The sequence below is a fragment of the Protopterus annectens genome, chromosome 2.part0, assembly GCF_019279795.1.
Source record: "Protopterus annectens isolate FY-2018-M chromosome 2.part0, PAN1.0, whole genome shotgun sequence".
In the NCBI taxonomy this organism is placed as follows: domain Eukaryota; kingdom Metazoa; phylum Chordata; order Ceratodontiformes; family Protopteridae; genus Protopterus; species Protopterus annectens.
In genome coordinates, this window is record NC_056728.1 from 1,708,182,849 (window position 1) to 1,708,198,124 (window position 15,276).

Consider the following 15,276-nt stretch of genomic DNA (forward strand, 5'->3'; position numbering starts at 1 on the left):
CACATTTTAAAACGTTTTTATATTAATGGGGGATATCAGATAATATATGTTTTCTTGGATGTAAAAATGTTCACAGTTGACTATTTCATTACAAGTGTAGTATTTGTAACTGTTTTGTTTGAATAATATGGAATTGTTTACTTTTGCCATGCTCAGTGTTTCTTTGTCAAGCTTAAATATCTCACCATGAAATGTATGGTCTGAGTATCATAGCAACTCTTTTAAAAGGAACTGCATATTATATTGGTGATTGAAATCTACTGAACATGAAAGAAGTGTACTGACTTAGAGCTGATGGTGTACTGACTTACAGCTGATGCTACCCTTGTCTTACATTTTGTCTGAGACCATTATTTGAACCTGGAAATGTAGCTAACGTTTGTGGAGTGTACTGACTTACAGCTGATGCTACCCTTGTCTTACATTTTGTCTGAGACCATTATTTGAACCTGGAAATGTAGCTAACGTTTGTGGATTGTACTGAAGCAGAGCTGCTGCTGTCCTTTTCTTTCCATGAATCGGGAATTATTTGGATTTGTGAAATTCTGACTTGTGGAGAATGTTAAAGCAATGATTATTGGATCACATACAGAGGAGGCAGTGCCAGAAGCAACTGGTATGAGTGAGTCCATTTTGCAGATAATGTGACTGCACAGTGATTATAAAGTTACATTGTGACAAAGTTGTTGGAGTGGATGAAATCTGTCCTGAAATGCTGAAGGCACTAGGCATTGTTGGGGAGATACAGTCACTGTGGCTTTCCAGTGTTATCTCAAAGGTTGGAACAGACACCCTGGACTGACAAACTGGGGAATAGTATTTCTCATTTTCATACATGGTGTCAGAAGAGTGTATTTCAATTACAACAGGATCATGCTTCTCAGCTTCCCTGGGAAAGCTTTAGGACATGTTGCTAGCAAACAGGTCTTCATCTGATAACTGAATCTGTGATTCAGAAGGAGAAATACAGATTGTGTCCTGGCACTAGAGCAGTGCACTTTCATAGATATTAGAGGGGTTGGGATTTTCCAGTACTTTCACTATGTGTTTTGTGAACCTGACAGAAGTATATGATTGTGTAGACCAGGATGTCTTCTGAGAGGTGCTAAGAATGCACATAAACATGATAACTGTACAAGTATCACTTCTCCAAGTTCCAGTTGCACAAAATAGTTTTGCTGAAAGTACAGATTCAGTGAAACTGACTTTCCCTTTCCCTACTGTTGTGTGAATATGCAGCTGCTATATATATGTTAGGGGTTGCATTCTTTCTTCATGGGGGTGCAGGGGAATTTGCCCCTACAATTTGTTTTATTTCTTTTAGCTGAATGTGATATTTGGTGAAACCATTTTGTGTGTTTTGGATTCAGATATTTTCATTTGGAGAGTCATTGTGAATCCAAATCTATTGGGTCCCTACTGCCATATGCCAGTCAGTTCTTGTGTTTGAGAAATGAAGATTGCACCTGCATTCTCAGCACAATGTCAGTTACATTCAAGGTAGCTGTAGGACTTGTCCTGTTTCTCCTCCTGCTCATGACTTTCCATGGATAAGATCTTAAGGTCCAGCCAAGATTTGGAATGTATCCAGTAGAGGGTGCTGGAATTTTATCTTTGTTGTTTGCAGATGATGATGTCCTTTTAGACTATGATCTTATGATCTTTATTCTGCAATGGAGGGCTTCTCTATTGAGCAAGACGTAGATGGGATGAAAATCAACACATCCAAGTTAGAGGTCATGGTTCACTTCCAGAAAAGAAAGGGACTGGTGCATTCAAGCAAAGGAGAGAAAGTAACTAACTAACTCAGGTGTAAGACTATAAGTATCTTGGAGATCCTGTTTACCAGTAAAAATACAGGATATCAGGAGACTGAACAACACACAGGTGCCTCAGCAACAGTATTGCATGCATTTTATCGAATAAAGGTTGTGGAAAGAAAGCTGAGTTATAATCAAAGCTGTCAGGTCAATCTGAGCTCCCACCCTCACCTGTAGCCATAAATCCTGGGCAGTGACCAAATGTATGCATTCAGGGATACAAACTACCAAAATTAGGTTCCTTCTAAAGATAGCTGGGCTCACTGTTCATGACAAAGTGAGGGGTTCTGTAGTCCTGGCCAGACCTCAGAGTAAAGTTGCTGTTCCTCCAGCTTGAAAGGAATTAGCTAAACTGGCTTGGGCATATTGTGAGGGTGCCTCTTTGAGGCCTCTCACAAGACCTGTTGGAGTCTTGGCCCAATAGGAGGATGCCTAGGGAGATGCCTAGAACTTGCAAAATGGTTATATTTGTCATCTTACCTAAAAATGTTTGGGGATCCAAAATTGCAAACTGCAGACTATTGGTGACGATAGGGAATTCTGGTCTACTTTGCTCAGCTTGATATTCCTATTTGACACTGGAGGGCTGAAACTTCAAGACCAAAGGACCAAATGTCATTTAAAATGACTATTCAACTGATTCTCTCTATGGTGAGCATCTCCCCACCAACATGCAGGTGGCTTTGCTCTATGCATTATGAATAGGCTTCCTTTGTTTTTGTCCCATGTGGCTCAGGTGTCCATCAAAATGTGATAACTACTCAGTTTATATTGATTTAGTAATGTTCTCTGTAATGATTTCTATCTAATACGCAATTGATTTACTCCTGCTTCTTTTTCTTCCTGTCTATTCTAAAATAACAAATGATGCAAATAAATTATGAGTGAATCACCAGCCAGATGAGAGCCATGGCGGATTTTGAACAGGGAAGCATTTCTAACTTGCAGAGGGCAAATGAAAGCTTCATTCTCCACTAAAATAGTCACATGTATCAGAAGATACGTTCTCTGCATTTCACTAGCCAGGACTGTACATTTATTTGGTGTTTGGTCACCGATTTTTCTGCAACTTGCTTGTATGGGAGGCTGGACTCTGTTTTGCATTTCCTGTCAGTTTCTGGAAAAGCTTGATACACCACTGGTGTGAGTCCTTGTGCAGAGCAGTCCTAACTTTCATGCTAATCCCAGGTCCCTTTGATGCAAATTTTTTATAAGGTAAAGAATTCCATAGCTGCAGGAAAGTGAAAACTTACATCATTTAAGGACACCAGATAATACATAACCCCCGACTCTAATAAATGGCCTGCAAATAAATATCAGACTCAGCAGAATAAAGAGCCTGCACTCATACAAAACTCTGTTTTACAAGTCCCTAGAGAAATCACTTGGACTTCCCAAATAATGAGGATCCAGTTCCTAAACATATTCCATTTCTAGATTAATGCACACATTCACAACTCATCACACATATGCAAGTGCTGAAGTCCATGAAACCTGTCAACTACATCTCATAACATCATCACATCCATGTTAAACACCATTTCAGCCTATGGAAAGGTCAGAATTGACCACAGTTGAAGCACAGTGTTGATGGAAATATGTGCAGGAGCAATGATAGGATGGACGTCATTAAGCATTCTTGACAGCAAATCACAGTGAGTGTGAAATGCTCAGTTAATGACAGAAACTAGTGTGCTTCTGAGCAAATGATCCTGCTATAATAGAGAGAAACTGTAATAATTGTTCAGTCCCTTGGACCCATAATACTGTAGAGTTTACTAATGACCAGACACATTTGCTTCTGTACTAGTGCTTTTCTGCAACACTGAAATGTTCTAAATGTTTTACTGTAACTCTCATTTAATGCTAAAAAGAGCTTACATGATTAAATGCGTACACAGTTAAGAATGTCAGAAAATGCAAAACAGCTGTTTTCAAGGGATAGTCTTTTACAATCAGTACATTTTGGCCTAGATTGCAGATTGTCTCTGACACCACTTTGCCACGTCTACTTGTAAATAAAGCCAGCCTATGTCCCTAGCTGAAAAATAATTTATGCTTGCAGGATAAATCTTTAAGGGTGTAATTTATAACATACTGTACATTTGTTACAAGTCACCATTTGCATCCATGAAAATGTGAAGCAAATATGTGAACAAGTTACATAATGTGTGTTTTAAATTCCCAAGAGCTACAAAAATGGATTTTTATCCTAGTGTATTCTCAGAATTAGTTGACTTGGACCAGGAGTTGTTATAAGCCTTGAACTCTAACCCATTAATGTAAGTCTTAGGTAAAGAATGCAACAGCCAGAAGGATATTAAACTTTATTTAGATCTTTCAGAATGTCACATTTGTTGTTTCTGATATCTACTTAACCTCACGTGTAAGCAGTAATTGTCTTTCCATACCTCTCAAATGTCCAGGATTTTCACAGAATGTTCAGATTTTTTGCCTCATATTTTAGGGCTGTTCCTCATAACATTTGTGTATTTTTTTGGCAAATCAACATGGATTGAAGTCACTAAACAATGAAGGACATTTGATTTTCAGACTTCATATCTGTCCCTATTTTTAGGCCTTTATCCCCCCATTATTTTTGGCTTTATCGAGATTTTTGTGTTAACGGGGTCGAGAGGTATGTGTTTATAACTTGGACTGACATGACACTGTACAATTCCATGTACATTTATTTATTTACTGGGTTTATTAACCAGGTTAGAGCACTGCAACAAAAAGATGCATTTCAAGCTCAGCCTGGGGAGAAAGAAAATAACAACAATAAAAAGAACAGCATAAACTTTGCAAGTACAGTACGCAAACTGACATTATTTCTAGGACTTGATTCCTTAATACGCGAAGAGATTACATTGGCAGGCATGGTTTCTATCTCTGGCAGACCACCCAGGCCACTGCAATTTTTTCCATCATCTCACCTTGTCTTTTTTAATCTTTTCTTATTGATAACTTTGTACTGTGACTACAGATACTTGCCTAGTCCATGAAGGAAAGCTCCAGATGCGTACAGTTAGCAGACTGTTGTGTGTGTGTGTGTGTGTGTGTGTGTGTGTGTGTGTATATATATATATACACACACACACACACACACACACACACACACACATATATACATATGTGTGCGTGCAGTTAAAGCTAACTTAACAGTTACATTTGTATTTTCATATATTAGTTAGCCCATAACCATTTCCTTGTATCCTTAGTACCACTTACACTTCTGACATATGTAGTTATGGTCCATATATAAAACAATTTAGGTCTGCACTTTGTCAAGGAGGTATCAATATGAGCCATTCCTCTAGGTGTGCAATATTTATTACTTTCTGAAAGATTGCCACCTGTCCAGTCATTTCCAACAAGTTAGATGGACCATTTCATGATGCCTCTGCCTTTAATTCTCCAGGTAAAGTATCTTCTATTTCCACCTGTATCATAGCATCTGCATGCTTATACTGCCTCACCTTCAGTAAGACTTTTTTGTAGGTTTCCTGTTTCTCTTTTCATTAATGTATATAAAAATATTCCTAATCCTATTTCTGATCCCCTTACCCAAATTATTTTCTATGGATGCCTTTGTTTTTTCAAGACACCCAAGCTGCATCTACTTTCTTCCTTCCTAGCCTTATTGTATTACTCATTCACAATGTCACATTACTTCTCACACTTGTACAAGTAACTATTTTGTCCTCAACTGCCTACCTTACTTATTTTGTGAACTACATGGGTGTCTTCCTCTGTACTTGTTTCAGATGTTTATTCCTTCACCTTATGCAGTATTTCACATTTGCCTCTGTCTTCCACATTTAGTTGACACTATGGATTCTTCACTAACTTCTTGCCTTCCCACCCAAGCAGCTTGCTTGTGGGCACTCAGTTCTCACCTTTTGTAAGCTACCTCTGTAAAGTCGTGAAGTGTCACTGTGGTTTTGATGTGTTCCTGTTCTTCTTGAATGTTAAGACTATCCCATTCCGTGAAAAACATCCCATGTTGCTTCCATCACACTGACATTGTTCACTGTTTCTTTGTTGATCAGGATCAGATCCAGCTTATCTGTTCTCTGGTTATTTAGGTTTAGTGCTAGGTGACTGAGATTCAGCATGGACATTTCTTTATGGATGGGTCAGTCGAGATGGGGTGCTGTATATAACTGTAGCATATAGAAGCCCTCCGTGATTAGTATTCTTATCTCAGCCCACTGCTTTAACCTCTCATCCCATCCACATGTGCTAACATGCTTATACATCATATCAAAATAGCACTTACTGGCCTTATGCTCAGAAAGCCTGTTCTCTGCTTCATCCAGATCTGTTATTCATGATGACCCTTCTCTTCCCTTCTATCTGTTCATTAATGCTTTTCTTTACATATATTGCCATCCTTCCACTTTTTTTTTCCATGTCTGCATTACTCATAAACAGGGTGTCATGGAAATACCATGTCACAGTTTTTAGCACTGTTACCCTATGTCTCTGAACCTCCCATCACATCCAGCTACTTGTTTAGAAGCAATATGTTATGTTGACTTCCTACCCTGAACAGAACCTCAGTATACATCTGTTTGCCTCATACCTGTCATATTACCTGTCTTACAGTTTTGTTTCCAAGTAATAGTTTTACCTTTCCTGTATTACTCAGAGGAAAGCAGTTTTGATAATCACTTCTTATTTCCTCCTTAGTTTAATGGCATATCAGTTGCTATTACTGTCTATAGAGTATACTTAAGAATTGTAGGCCATATTCCCTCAACAAGCAAATGTCTGTTAATACATATGACTTCTTTAACTCACATGTAAAGGTTTCTTATCACATTTATGCTGCTTACCTACTTAAAAATGTACTCTTGTGGTTAAGACCACTACTGTTCTGCAGTAAATGCTTTCTGTAGCAAAGTATACAATGCGCATATGGCATGTAACATCTTTGCCCTTCATAGGAGTTTTGTCTCCAGTTTTGTCTTAACATATCTATCTGTCCTGATTGAATTATTATAAATCAAAAGGGAAAATACTTAGAAAAGTGGGGAATTAACTGTTGCAAATATACCCACGGTCATTCTTTAACTTCTATCTTGCACATCAAAGTAGAGAAACTGAATTCTACATGCCATTATCTATAATCTGATATTAATAGTTAATCCTTTATATAAAATAGTTTGTATTCATCTAAGTCAGTTAAATCATCAGGATATGTTTTCCCAAAGCTACAGACAAATGGCCCTTGAGGTTTCTGTGACCCAACTAAAAACAAGCATGGAAGCTACGTCATTATTGGATACAATTTCATTCACTCGATTTACAAGGAAGCAATGCAAGTATCATACCTGTAGGTAAGATTGTAGTGGTCCCATTTTAGCTTTGTGGGTGTCAGTGTGTATCTTTTCTTTCTTGAATGATGCTGAAACTGGAGCTTGTGATATGCAGTAGGAGCTTGAACATTCTCCAATGTAGATGTCGCATTGTCTTCCTTAAGAAAAGAAATTCATTTGTAGAATGCAGAATACCTTACATTTATGAAACTAAAACAGATGCACAATTAAAGCCCTCCCTATATCCTCCTATATATATATATATATATATATATATATATATATATATATATATATATATATATATATATATATATATATATATATATATATATATATATATATATATATATATATATTTATATATAAACATAAATATATCCATATATCCATTTGGGTGGCTGTGGTGGTGCAGCTGTTAGCATTGTCACCTCACAGCAAGAGGTTCTCTGGTTCAATTCTCAGCTGGGGTGCCTCCTGTGTGGAGTCTGTATGTCCTCCCTGCAATCACATGGGTTTCCTCCCACATTCCAAAGACATGCATTAGGGAGGATGGACACTATAAATTGGCTGTAGGTGTGAGCATGTGTGCAAGTGAGTGGTATGGATGAACTACCACTGCAAGGCTAACCACCAGGCAGTGTAAACCTTGGCTCAAGATGATTGTCACTGTTTAAATGACACTCTGACCCCATGTGCAAAATGGGGAAAAAGGGGTTGAGGATGGATGGATGGATATATCCATCCATAACTCCCTTTTTTCCATTTTTGCACGTAGGGTCTGGGTATGTAGTCTACAGTAACCATCATCTACAGCTAGCTAAGTAAACTAAGAAAAGTACTCCAGACATGTAAGAGAGTGGGCTATTGTACTAGAAAGACAGACTCTGTAGCATACTATAATGGTATATCAGCACAGCATTAACTATTTTACAGGGCAGACAATGACATGGAGGTGAAAGATATAGCCCCATTCCTTTGTGTTGTAATAAGAAGTAATATAGCACTGAAGCGTATCACAAAATGACGTAGTCTGAGTATACAAATGGTCTGCTATTCTTAACACAGTGTATTCTCAGAGTCCAATAAAAATTCTGCAGTTATAAATTGGCAGTGAAAAGTCTGCACAAAATATGATAGCATTACTAAAATATATATTCTATTAAGCAATATCAACCTTACTGTGGTGTTTGAAGTCCTCAGCCAGTTTACTATTGAAGTGAAGAATGCAACTTCTTTGTTTTCTTACATCAGTGAAAAATAACGTTGGAGATTACACTACAGTGAAGAAAAGGGTAACTTTCCTGTTCTTTACTGTACTGCGATCTCCATTCACAATATTGAACTGAGACTACCGAATCATGCTTCACATTCATTATTATGAATTCGTAGTAGTCTGGTTTGGTATTGTGTCTCTTTGAAACTGTACTTTCTACCACATGCCGTTCGATCCCCTGCACTATGAGATTTCAGTAGTAAACCCCTCAGCCCTTGGTCTTGAATGTCACAGCACATTTGAATGATTACATCTCTTAATATACTTTGCCTTATTACGAAGTATTACTTAATTATGAGCTGTTATGAAGTATTGTTTAATTAGTATAAGCACATGCAAGGCTATGTGCTGTTTCCCTGACTCCATTTGGACGCTGAGTCACTTTTAGAAAACTGATGAGTATAATAGTTTCTTCAGCAGATACAGCTTTCTTCGGTTCACTCTAAATAAATGGGCATTTAGAAATGTTTAGGAGACTGTTGGGTGCAGCATTCTTCAACACTCTTTTATTTTATTTATTTATTTTTTTTGCTAAACTATACGTTGTTCACACACTGTTAACTGTCTATACAACACTGCACAGTAAGGAAACTACCGTTACCTTTGTTGTCAGATTACTGCAGATGCAGAATGCTTAGCACTGCACAGCCTGTACCAAGTCTTCCTCTTGTGATCTCATTTTAATTAAAATAAATTGTCAGAGCTATGCTGCCACAGTAGTGGGTTGATTGCAACACTTGTGATGTTTCGTTGCTTTCATTGTGCTGCATTCCTGTCACGAGCAGCACAGTGGTGCAGTGGTTAGTGCAGCCATGTCACAGCATACAGGTTTTTGTTTCATTGCCAGCCTGGATACCTTTAGTGCAGGGTCTGCAGGGTTTCCAATATTTCCCACATCCCAAAGAGATGGCAAGTAGTTCCTCTAAATTGTCCAAAGGTGTGTAAGTTTTTGTGTGTTACTGACACACTAAATTGTTCTGTGCTTTATACTCATTGCTTGCTGGGTCAGACTCTAGTTCTCCCAAGAACTTGACTAGTTTAGAATTGGTATCTGACAATGAAACAATGTTTATATCATTATTTCATGCTGCAGGTATTTCTAGTGCATTCCAGATCAAGATTTTTTTGTTATCTTAAGGGAGCACATCCTGACAAGCAACAGATACAAAGCAGAGAACCAGGATCAAGAAAAATGCATATACATGCAATTTGGTAATGAGACCTTAGTTCACTCTTTCTTCCCAAGATCTCTGCTTTCATTATCATGGGCACCTAACCATTTCCCCTTTCCCTAAGGTTCACTTATACCTGTTTTGGTAATTGTTGACCTTACCACCTGCATATTCATTATACTGTTGGTAAAGGAATCATCCTCACTTTCTATAAAAAAGCTTCCTGGCATTATTCCCAGCCCTTTGCCTTTAATGTTGTACTTACAAAGCACATGTTTGTTAAAAGGTTGTATTAGACTAATGAGCTACTTAAAGCCCTTGCCATACTCTCTCTCATTTCGTGTATAGGATATGAAAATAAGGTATTATTTCTCATCTTCTAGAGAAATAAAATCAATCCCTACACCATAACTTTAGTCTATTCATTTCTTAGGTCCTTGCAGGTAAAAATATTCTGCAAATATATGCATTCACTTTTCCAGATATTTAACAATCTGCATAAATCAGCAAAGCCAGGACACTTTTCTGTTGGTGAACTGTTTCTTGTACACTCTGTAAGCTTGAAGACCCACCTTATTACCTTGCTGGAGTCCCTGGCCATTTACAAATTGTCACTAAGAATTGCCTCCTCATGTATGGTTCATAGCTTTGTATGTGAATACTGTCCCATCTGCTGTGAAAGGCCATTTTCTGTATCTAAAAATGAAGTGATAGTCTGATTTGTTAAAGGTTATTTGGATCTCCAGGAGCTTCAAGTTAGAGTTGTCAGTAATTTGATGTGAGGTGACAAATGCAGATACTATCCTGTAGTTGCCCAACCATCAGAAGCATGATGGGCACTAAACCCTGGTATAGCGGGAGTGCTGTCATTGCCATGAAACCATTTCTCAGTAACTATACCAATATGAATGTGTCTTGAGTTGCAGGAGGGCCTCAGGTTCTGACATCTTTCTCTTAGGAGTTCCTAGCAGCATTGACTAGTACCATCATGATGATGTTTGAATTTGAGTTTGCTACATAGAAATTTCCAGCAGGAGTACTTTGCCTAAAAGGTGCAACAGGGCAGCAAAGGTTTAGGCAGCATACAGAAGTTCTGATATGAAATGTGTAAGCCATCCCTAGCAAAACAAGAAGCCTTATTTAACATCTCACCTGAAGTCAGTACATACTGGATCCCCTTAGAATGGCACCAACTACTTTGCCAGTTGTTGAAACCAATTATCTTGCCTAGTCTTGACATATAGGCATCACTCTTGGCTAGTTCGGCTTGTAGAAGGCTTACACAAAATGCTCACAAATATCCTGCAAATATACCCAACCAAGAGGGCTGTCATATTTACCTCTAACTTTTACCAGTTCCTAAACAGTTCCTAAACAGTTGCTATAGAAAAGTCTGTACCCTTCCACTCTAATCATAATAGAAAATTTCAGAAATAAATGTCTCTGGTGGAACTTAATGTAAACCCCTGTGTTGTGTGCCGAATTGCAAATTGGCTATCCAACAGATTCCAAGTTGTGAAAATTGCTAGTTCCCTACATGAAGTCAACAATGTAACCAGTGGGGTACCACAAGGACCATAATTAGGTCGTCTCCTGCTTGTTGTTTATTTTGTAGGCATCTGAGCCAGAAAAAAAAAATATTTTCTAAGCTGTAGCAAATATAGCTGTTATAGTTTATGCCATGGACAGAGAACTAAGCTCTTTAGTTCTGACCACAAATGCAAGCAGTGTGGTTGATCATGTTTGCTGATGACTGCAAGCTAGGCACTGTTATCGGCTCATCTATTACAACTAAACCACTCCAACAAGAGTTGGAATATGGGCATTCTTTGTATACTGAAAACAGTCTCAAGCTAAATGTAAGAAAGTGCAGCACAGAAGCATTTGGCTGCTGTCACCTCATTTGTTATAAGTCGTAGTCTTTTTTTTCAGACAGATATGGTCTTAAGAGACCTTCATAGCTCTCAGAAACAAATCTCAACAGAATCAGAGACAAATCCTCAAATAATCAGGGACAATCCAATCAGGGACATTTTTTAAATATTTGTACTATTAGCTTGAAACATTTGCAGATTAAGAGAATGTGGATTAATATAGATTTTCTGATGTAAAACGTCTATAACTCTGAATTACTATAATTATTTCTTAAGGGCAAATCACCACCTTTTCTTCAGCAGTCACCAGTTTTAAGAGGGATTAAGAGGGACAGACCTACAATCGGAGTCTAAATCAGGGACGTTGTTGAGAGGTCTGCTGGGTACTTAAGTGGACAACTCTCTTATTTATTATTGTGTTTCCACTGTAGTCAAGAAATCCTTCTCTATGACTCAGTTAATTTCTAAGGAAATATTTTCACGATCCAAAGATGTCATCTTGACATTGTACTCTTCCCTTATCAGACCCCTCATCAAACACAACGGTACCTTTGGTATACAAATCCAAGCATATCGCTCAATGGGAATGGGCCTAACAATTTTAATCAAGACACTTAAAACGCCTTCAATCCTACAACGATCCTGACAAATTAACAGAAGTCTCCTTATACTCAATAGCTGAATGGCTGCTTCAACGTGACCTGTGTCTCACATTTTAACTATGAAAACCCCAGTCCTGTTTGACTTCCCATTTCTTAAAAAAACTGTGGCTCTACAAACACCTCTACTAGAGCCCTAAATGTACACCAAACAAATAAGCAAGACTTTCTGGTGGGATAGGTTCCTAACTCAACATATTCTGAAGCCTATGGAATAAATTACCAGCACAGGTTAAGCAAAGTACTGCATTGGCTACCTTTCAAACCATTAATGACAACTGGATGTGCAGACTCAGATTTACACTAAGGTTATCATGTACAGCTCTACCTGTTCTGGTATATGAGCACTTTTAAATATGTTTAAAGGGTGGCAAGAACTTTTAAGTGTGTCTGCTTAAAGATGTATATGGATAAGCATCTTATGGTTTCTGGGATCGCTTGCAGAGTAGTTATTTTTATTTTATTCACATTTTGTTTACTGGGGTGGACACAGCATGGAAAATTGCAGACTCAGCAAGGGTTGCATAACAAATGCAACCTCATAAATTGCAAAGTGAAGCAAACAGAGGCAAAGACTACAAATAATGTAAATCGCTCTTTTCTGTCCCTGTGTAAGAGGACACTCTGGTCCCAGATGGTATGAAAGCTGTCTTCCATTAAGAGAGAGGAACCACTCAATGATGGGATAAACACAAGGGACAGTGCTGGGAAGAAATGTGGGAACTAGCGAAGACAGCATATTAGCTTGATAAGGGATTCTGCTGGAGGAAGGGGTGTCTTCAGAAATAAGGAACATATGAAAAAAGGTCATACTACATTGTTAATGACACCAGATTCTGCTGCCATGTAGGTAAATATAATTTCACAAGTATTAAGATTTTAAGTAAAGAGACTGCAGAAGAGTGAGATGAATAAATCAGAAACAGATGCTCTGTTTAAAGCTTTTAATAATTCTTTATATAAAAATGGGATACAGCAGAGACTCCTGACATGAAATGGAGATTGAACTGTGTTTAAGCTATTGAGATGCTCTCTGCTATTGATTGGATACATTCCAGACTTTGAAGAAACTGCTACATGCACTAGACACTAAAAATGAAGCCCATGTAAACTGGATACAAAACATTGAACCTGCATAATTATGATAAATCTTCAGAAATCAGTTCAGTTTTTGTATTCAGGTTTGCATTCTTCCCTTTTCCCTCAATCAGCGAAATACAGTGCCTTCCGACAATATATTAAGTTCTGCTGTATTATCCATTGCCATGTATCAATACACCCTTTGCTATCCAGTTAGTTTTTTCTTTAAATTTTATTTATGCATTCAATTTTTTTGTTATTTGGGTAAATGAAACAGTTCATTGCAGATCCTTTTCAAGCAGAATGCAGGAAAGATAACTGGAGTAGCTGAAGAATGTTCACAAGCTGCATGGATACTATGCTGACTTTATAAAGACAGTGAAAGAAGTCAGGACTGAACCCAGGTGCTCTGAGGCAGGAACTGTAACAAGTAATCCAGCATGCACTTCATGGGTATTTATTTCACTGGATGTTTCCTCATAATAAAAATGAGATGTGAGGATACCAAGCCCCCTCCCCTTTCCAAAATGCAGTCATTAGAGAGCATCTTAAAGTGGCCCATCATTTTTGTACTCAGCTAGATTGGTACTTCTCCCTTGCACTACACTGTGTAATAGAAGTGTGTGCATTTAGTACAGCCACTCGCAGCTGTATCAGCACAGCCACAAGACATTCATATACCTGACATGAATACTGTACCCCTCCTCACCATTAGTAACCACTTGTCCTCTCAGCCTTTTCAATACCTCATACCCATGAAAGGCAACAATCATTACATTAAATATTTTCTACCACAGCTGATACGGTAACAATGTCAACTAATTCCTCAGTTTGAAGCACAAACTACACAGGAGAATGGAAGGTACCCTGCCTCTGTGACACATGACCAACTGAGACTAGTACAAGTACATTTCAGATATTGTACCTCAGTGTACAATACAACTAGCTGCAACTCCTGCATGGAAAAGTGATTTATGCATTTTCATTTTCAAGGAATTAATTGAAAATGCACAAATTCAGTTGCAGTGCTTATGCAATGTAAATAAACAATTACAGTTTGTATCCTATTATGACACTGTACATTTTGCAATAATGTACATTATGGCCTTTACAGTTTTTGGCCAGCTCATTATCACACAATAAACAACTTGTAATTATATGACAAATAATCAGTTCTCGTGGTTTACTGCTACTTATCCCACCAGTGGATGTAATAATCTTGCTTTTAGTATTGTAAGCAAACTGTCAGATTAATGAAAAGTCAGAAAGATACAGAACAATATATTGAAAAACAATTGGCTATTAATACACACAATGGAAAAAATCTATGTTTATCTATCACTAAGATTTTCTTAGCATCCTGTCAGAATGCTATCAGTTGTGTTAACAAATTTCTTACAGATACTACGAAAATCCTTACCAACATCTTAGAAGATGTAAATCCTCCCAAACTTTGCTGATGCACCAGAACTGTCACTGCTGCAAAAGTGAATAGAACAAGACTAACCAATTTATAATTACATTCCCTGTCCCTTTGTGGTAACAAAAACTCCATATCATTTCTTGCAACAAAATCTTCTGCCTTTTGCATTTCTCCTTCTTTAACAAAATCCCAGCCAGCAGAGAATATGACTTGCAAAGTACTTTAATATGTGCTGTCCATAAAGCTCAGATTTTCCTCAGTTGCTGCCTGCGTTTCACTTGAATTTTCTGAAGCACTGTTGCACAGCATTTATGTTGAGTTCCTCTCAGCATGCTTGAGATGGGAGCTATAAGACGTCTGCCAAAAAGTATCATATTACTCTCTGAGTAGACTGTTGGGGCTAGTTTTAGAGTTTAAAGGAATGGCAGCTAAAATGATGATTAACCCCCCCCCCCCGCACACACACACACACACACACACACACACACACACACACACACACACACACATATATGCTGGATGAATTTCAAGCAATCAAAGAAGCACAGATCCCTCAATGCCATATGAATCTGAAGAACAAAGTAAATATAGGTGGTTAATATGTGTTGCTTCCCGAATGACTGACACAAATAATTCACAGATGTCTAA

General features: G+C 37.9%; 1 protein-coding gene across 1 annotated transcript in view; it reads right to left on the bottom strand.

The window, feature by feature from the left end:
• The window catches only part of MMP23B (matrix metallopeptidase 23B), a 344,346-nt gene extending 329,387 nt beyond the window's left edge, over positions 1-14,959 (bottom strand). Inside the window, exons 1-2 of the mRNA XM_044061757.1 lie at positions 14,626-14,959; positions 7,160-7,302 (exon numbers count right to left, since the gene is read on the bottom strand). Of these exons, the coding sequence (XP_043917692.1) occupies positions 7,160-7,302; positions 14,626-14,796 (314 nt within the window). The 5' untranslated portion in view covers positions 14,797-14,959. The remainder of the gene's footprint in view (positions 1-7,159; positions 7,303-14,625) is intronic.
• Positions 14,960-15,276: the final 317 nt, after the last annotated feature.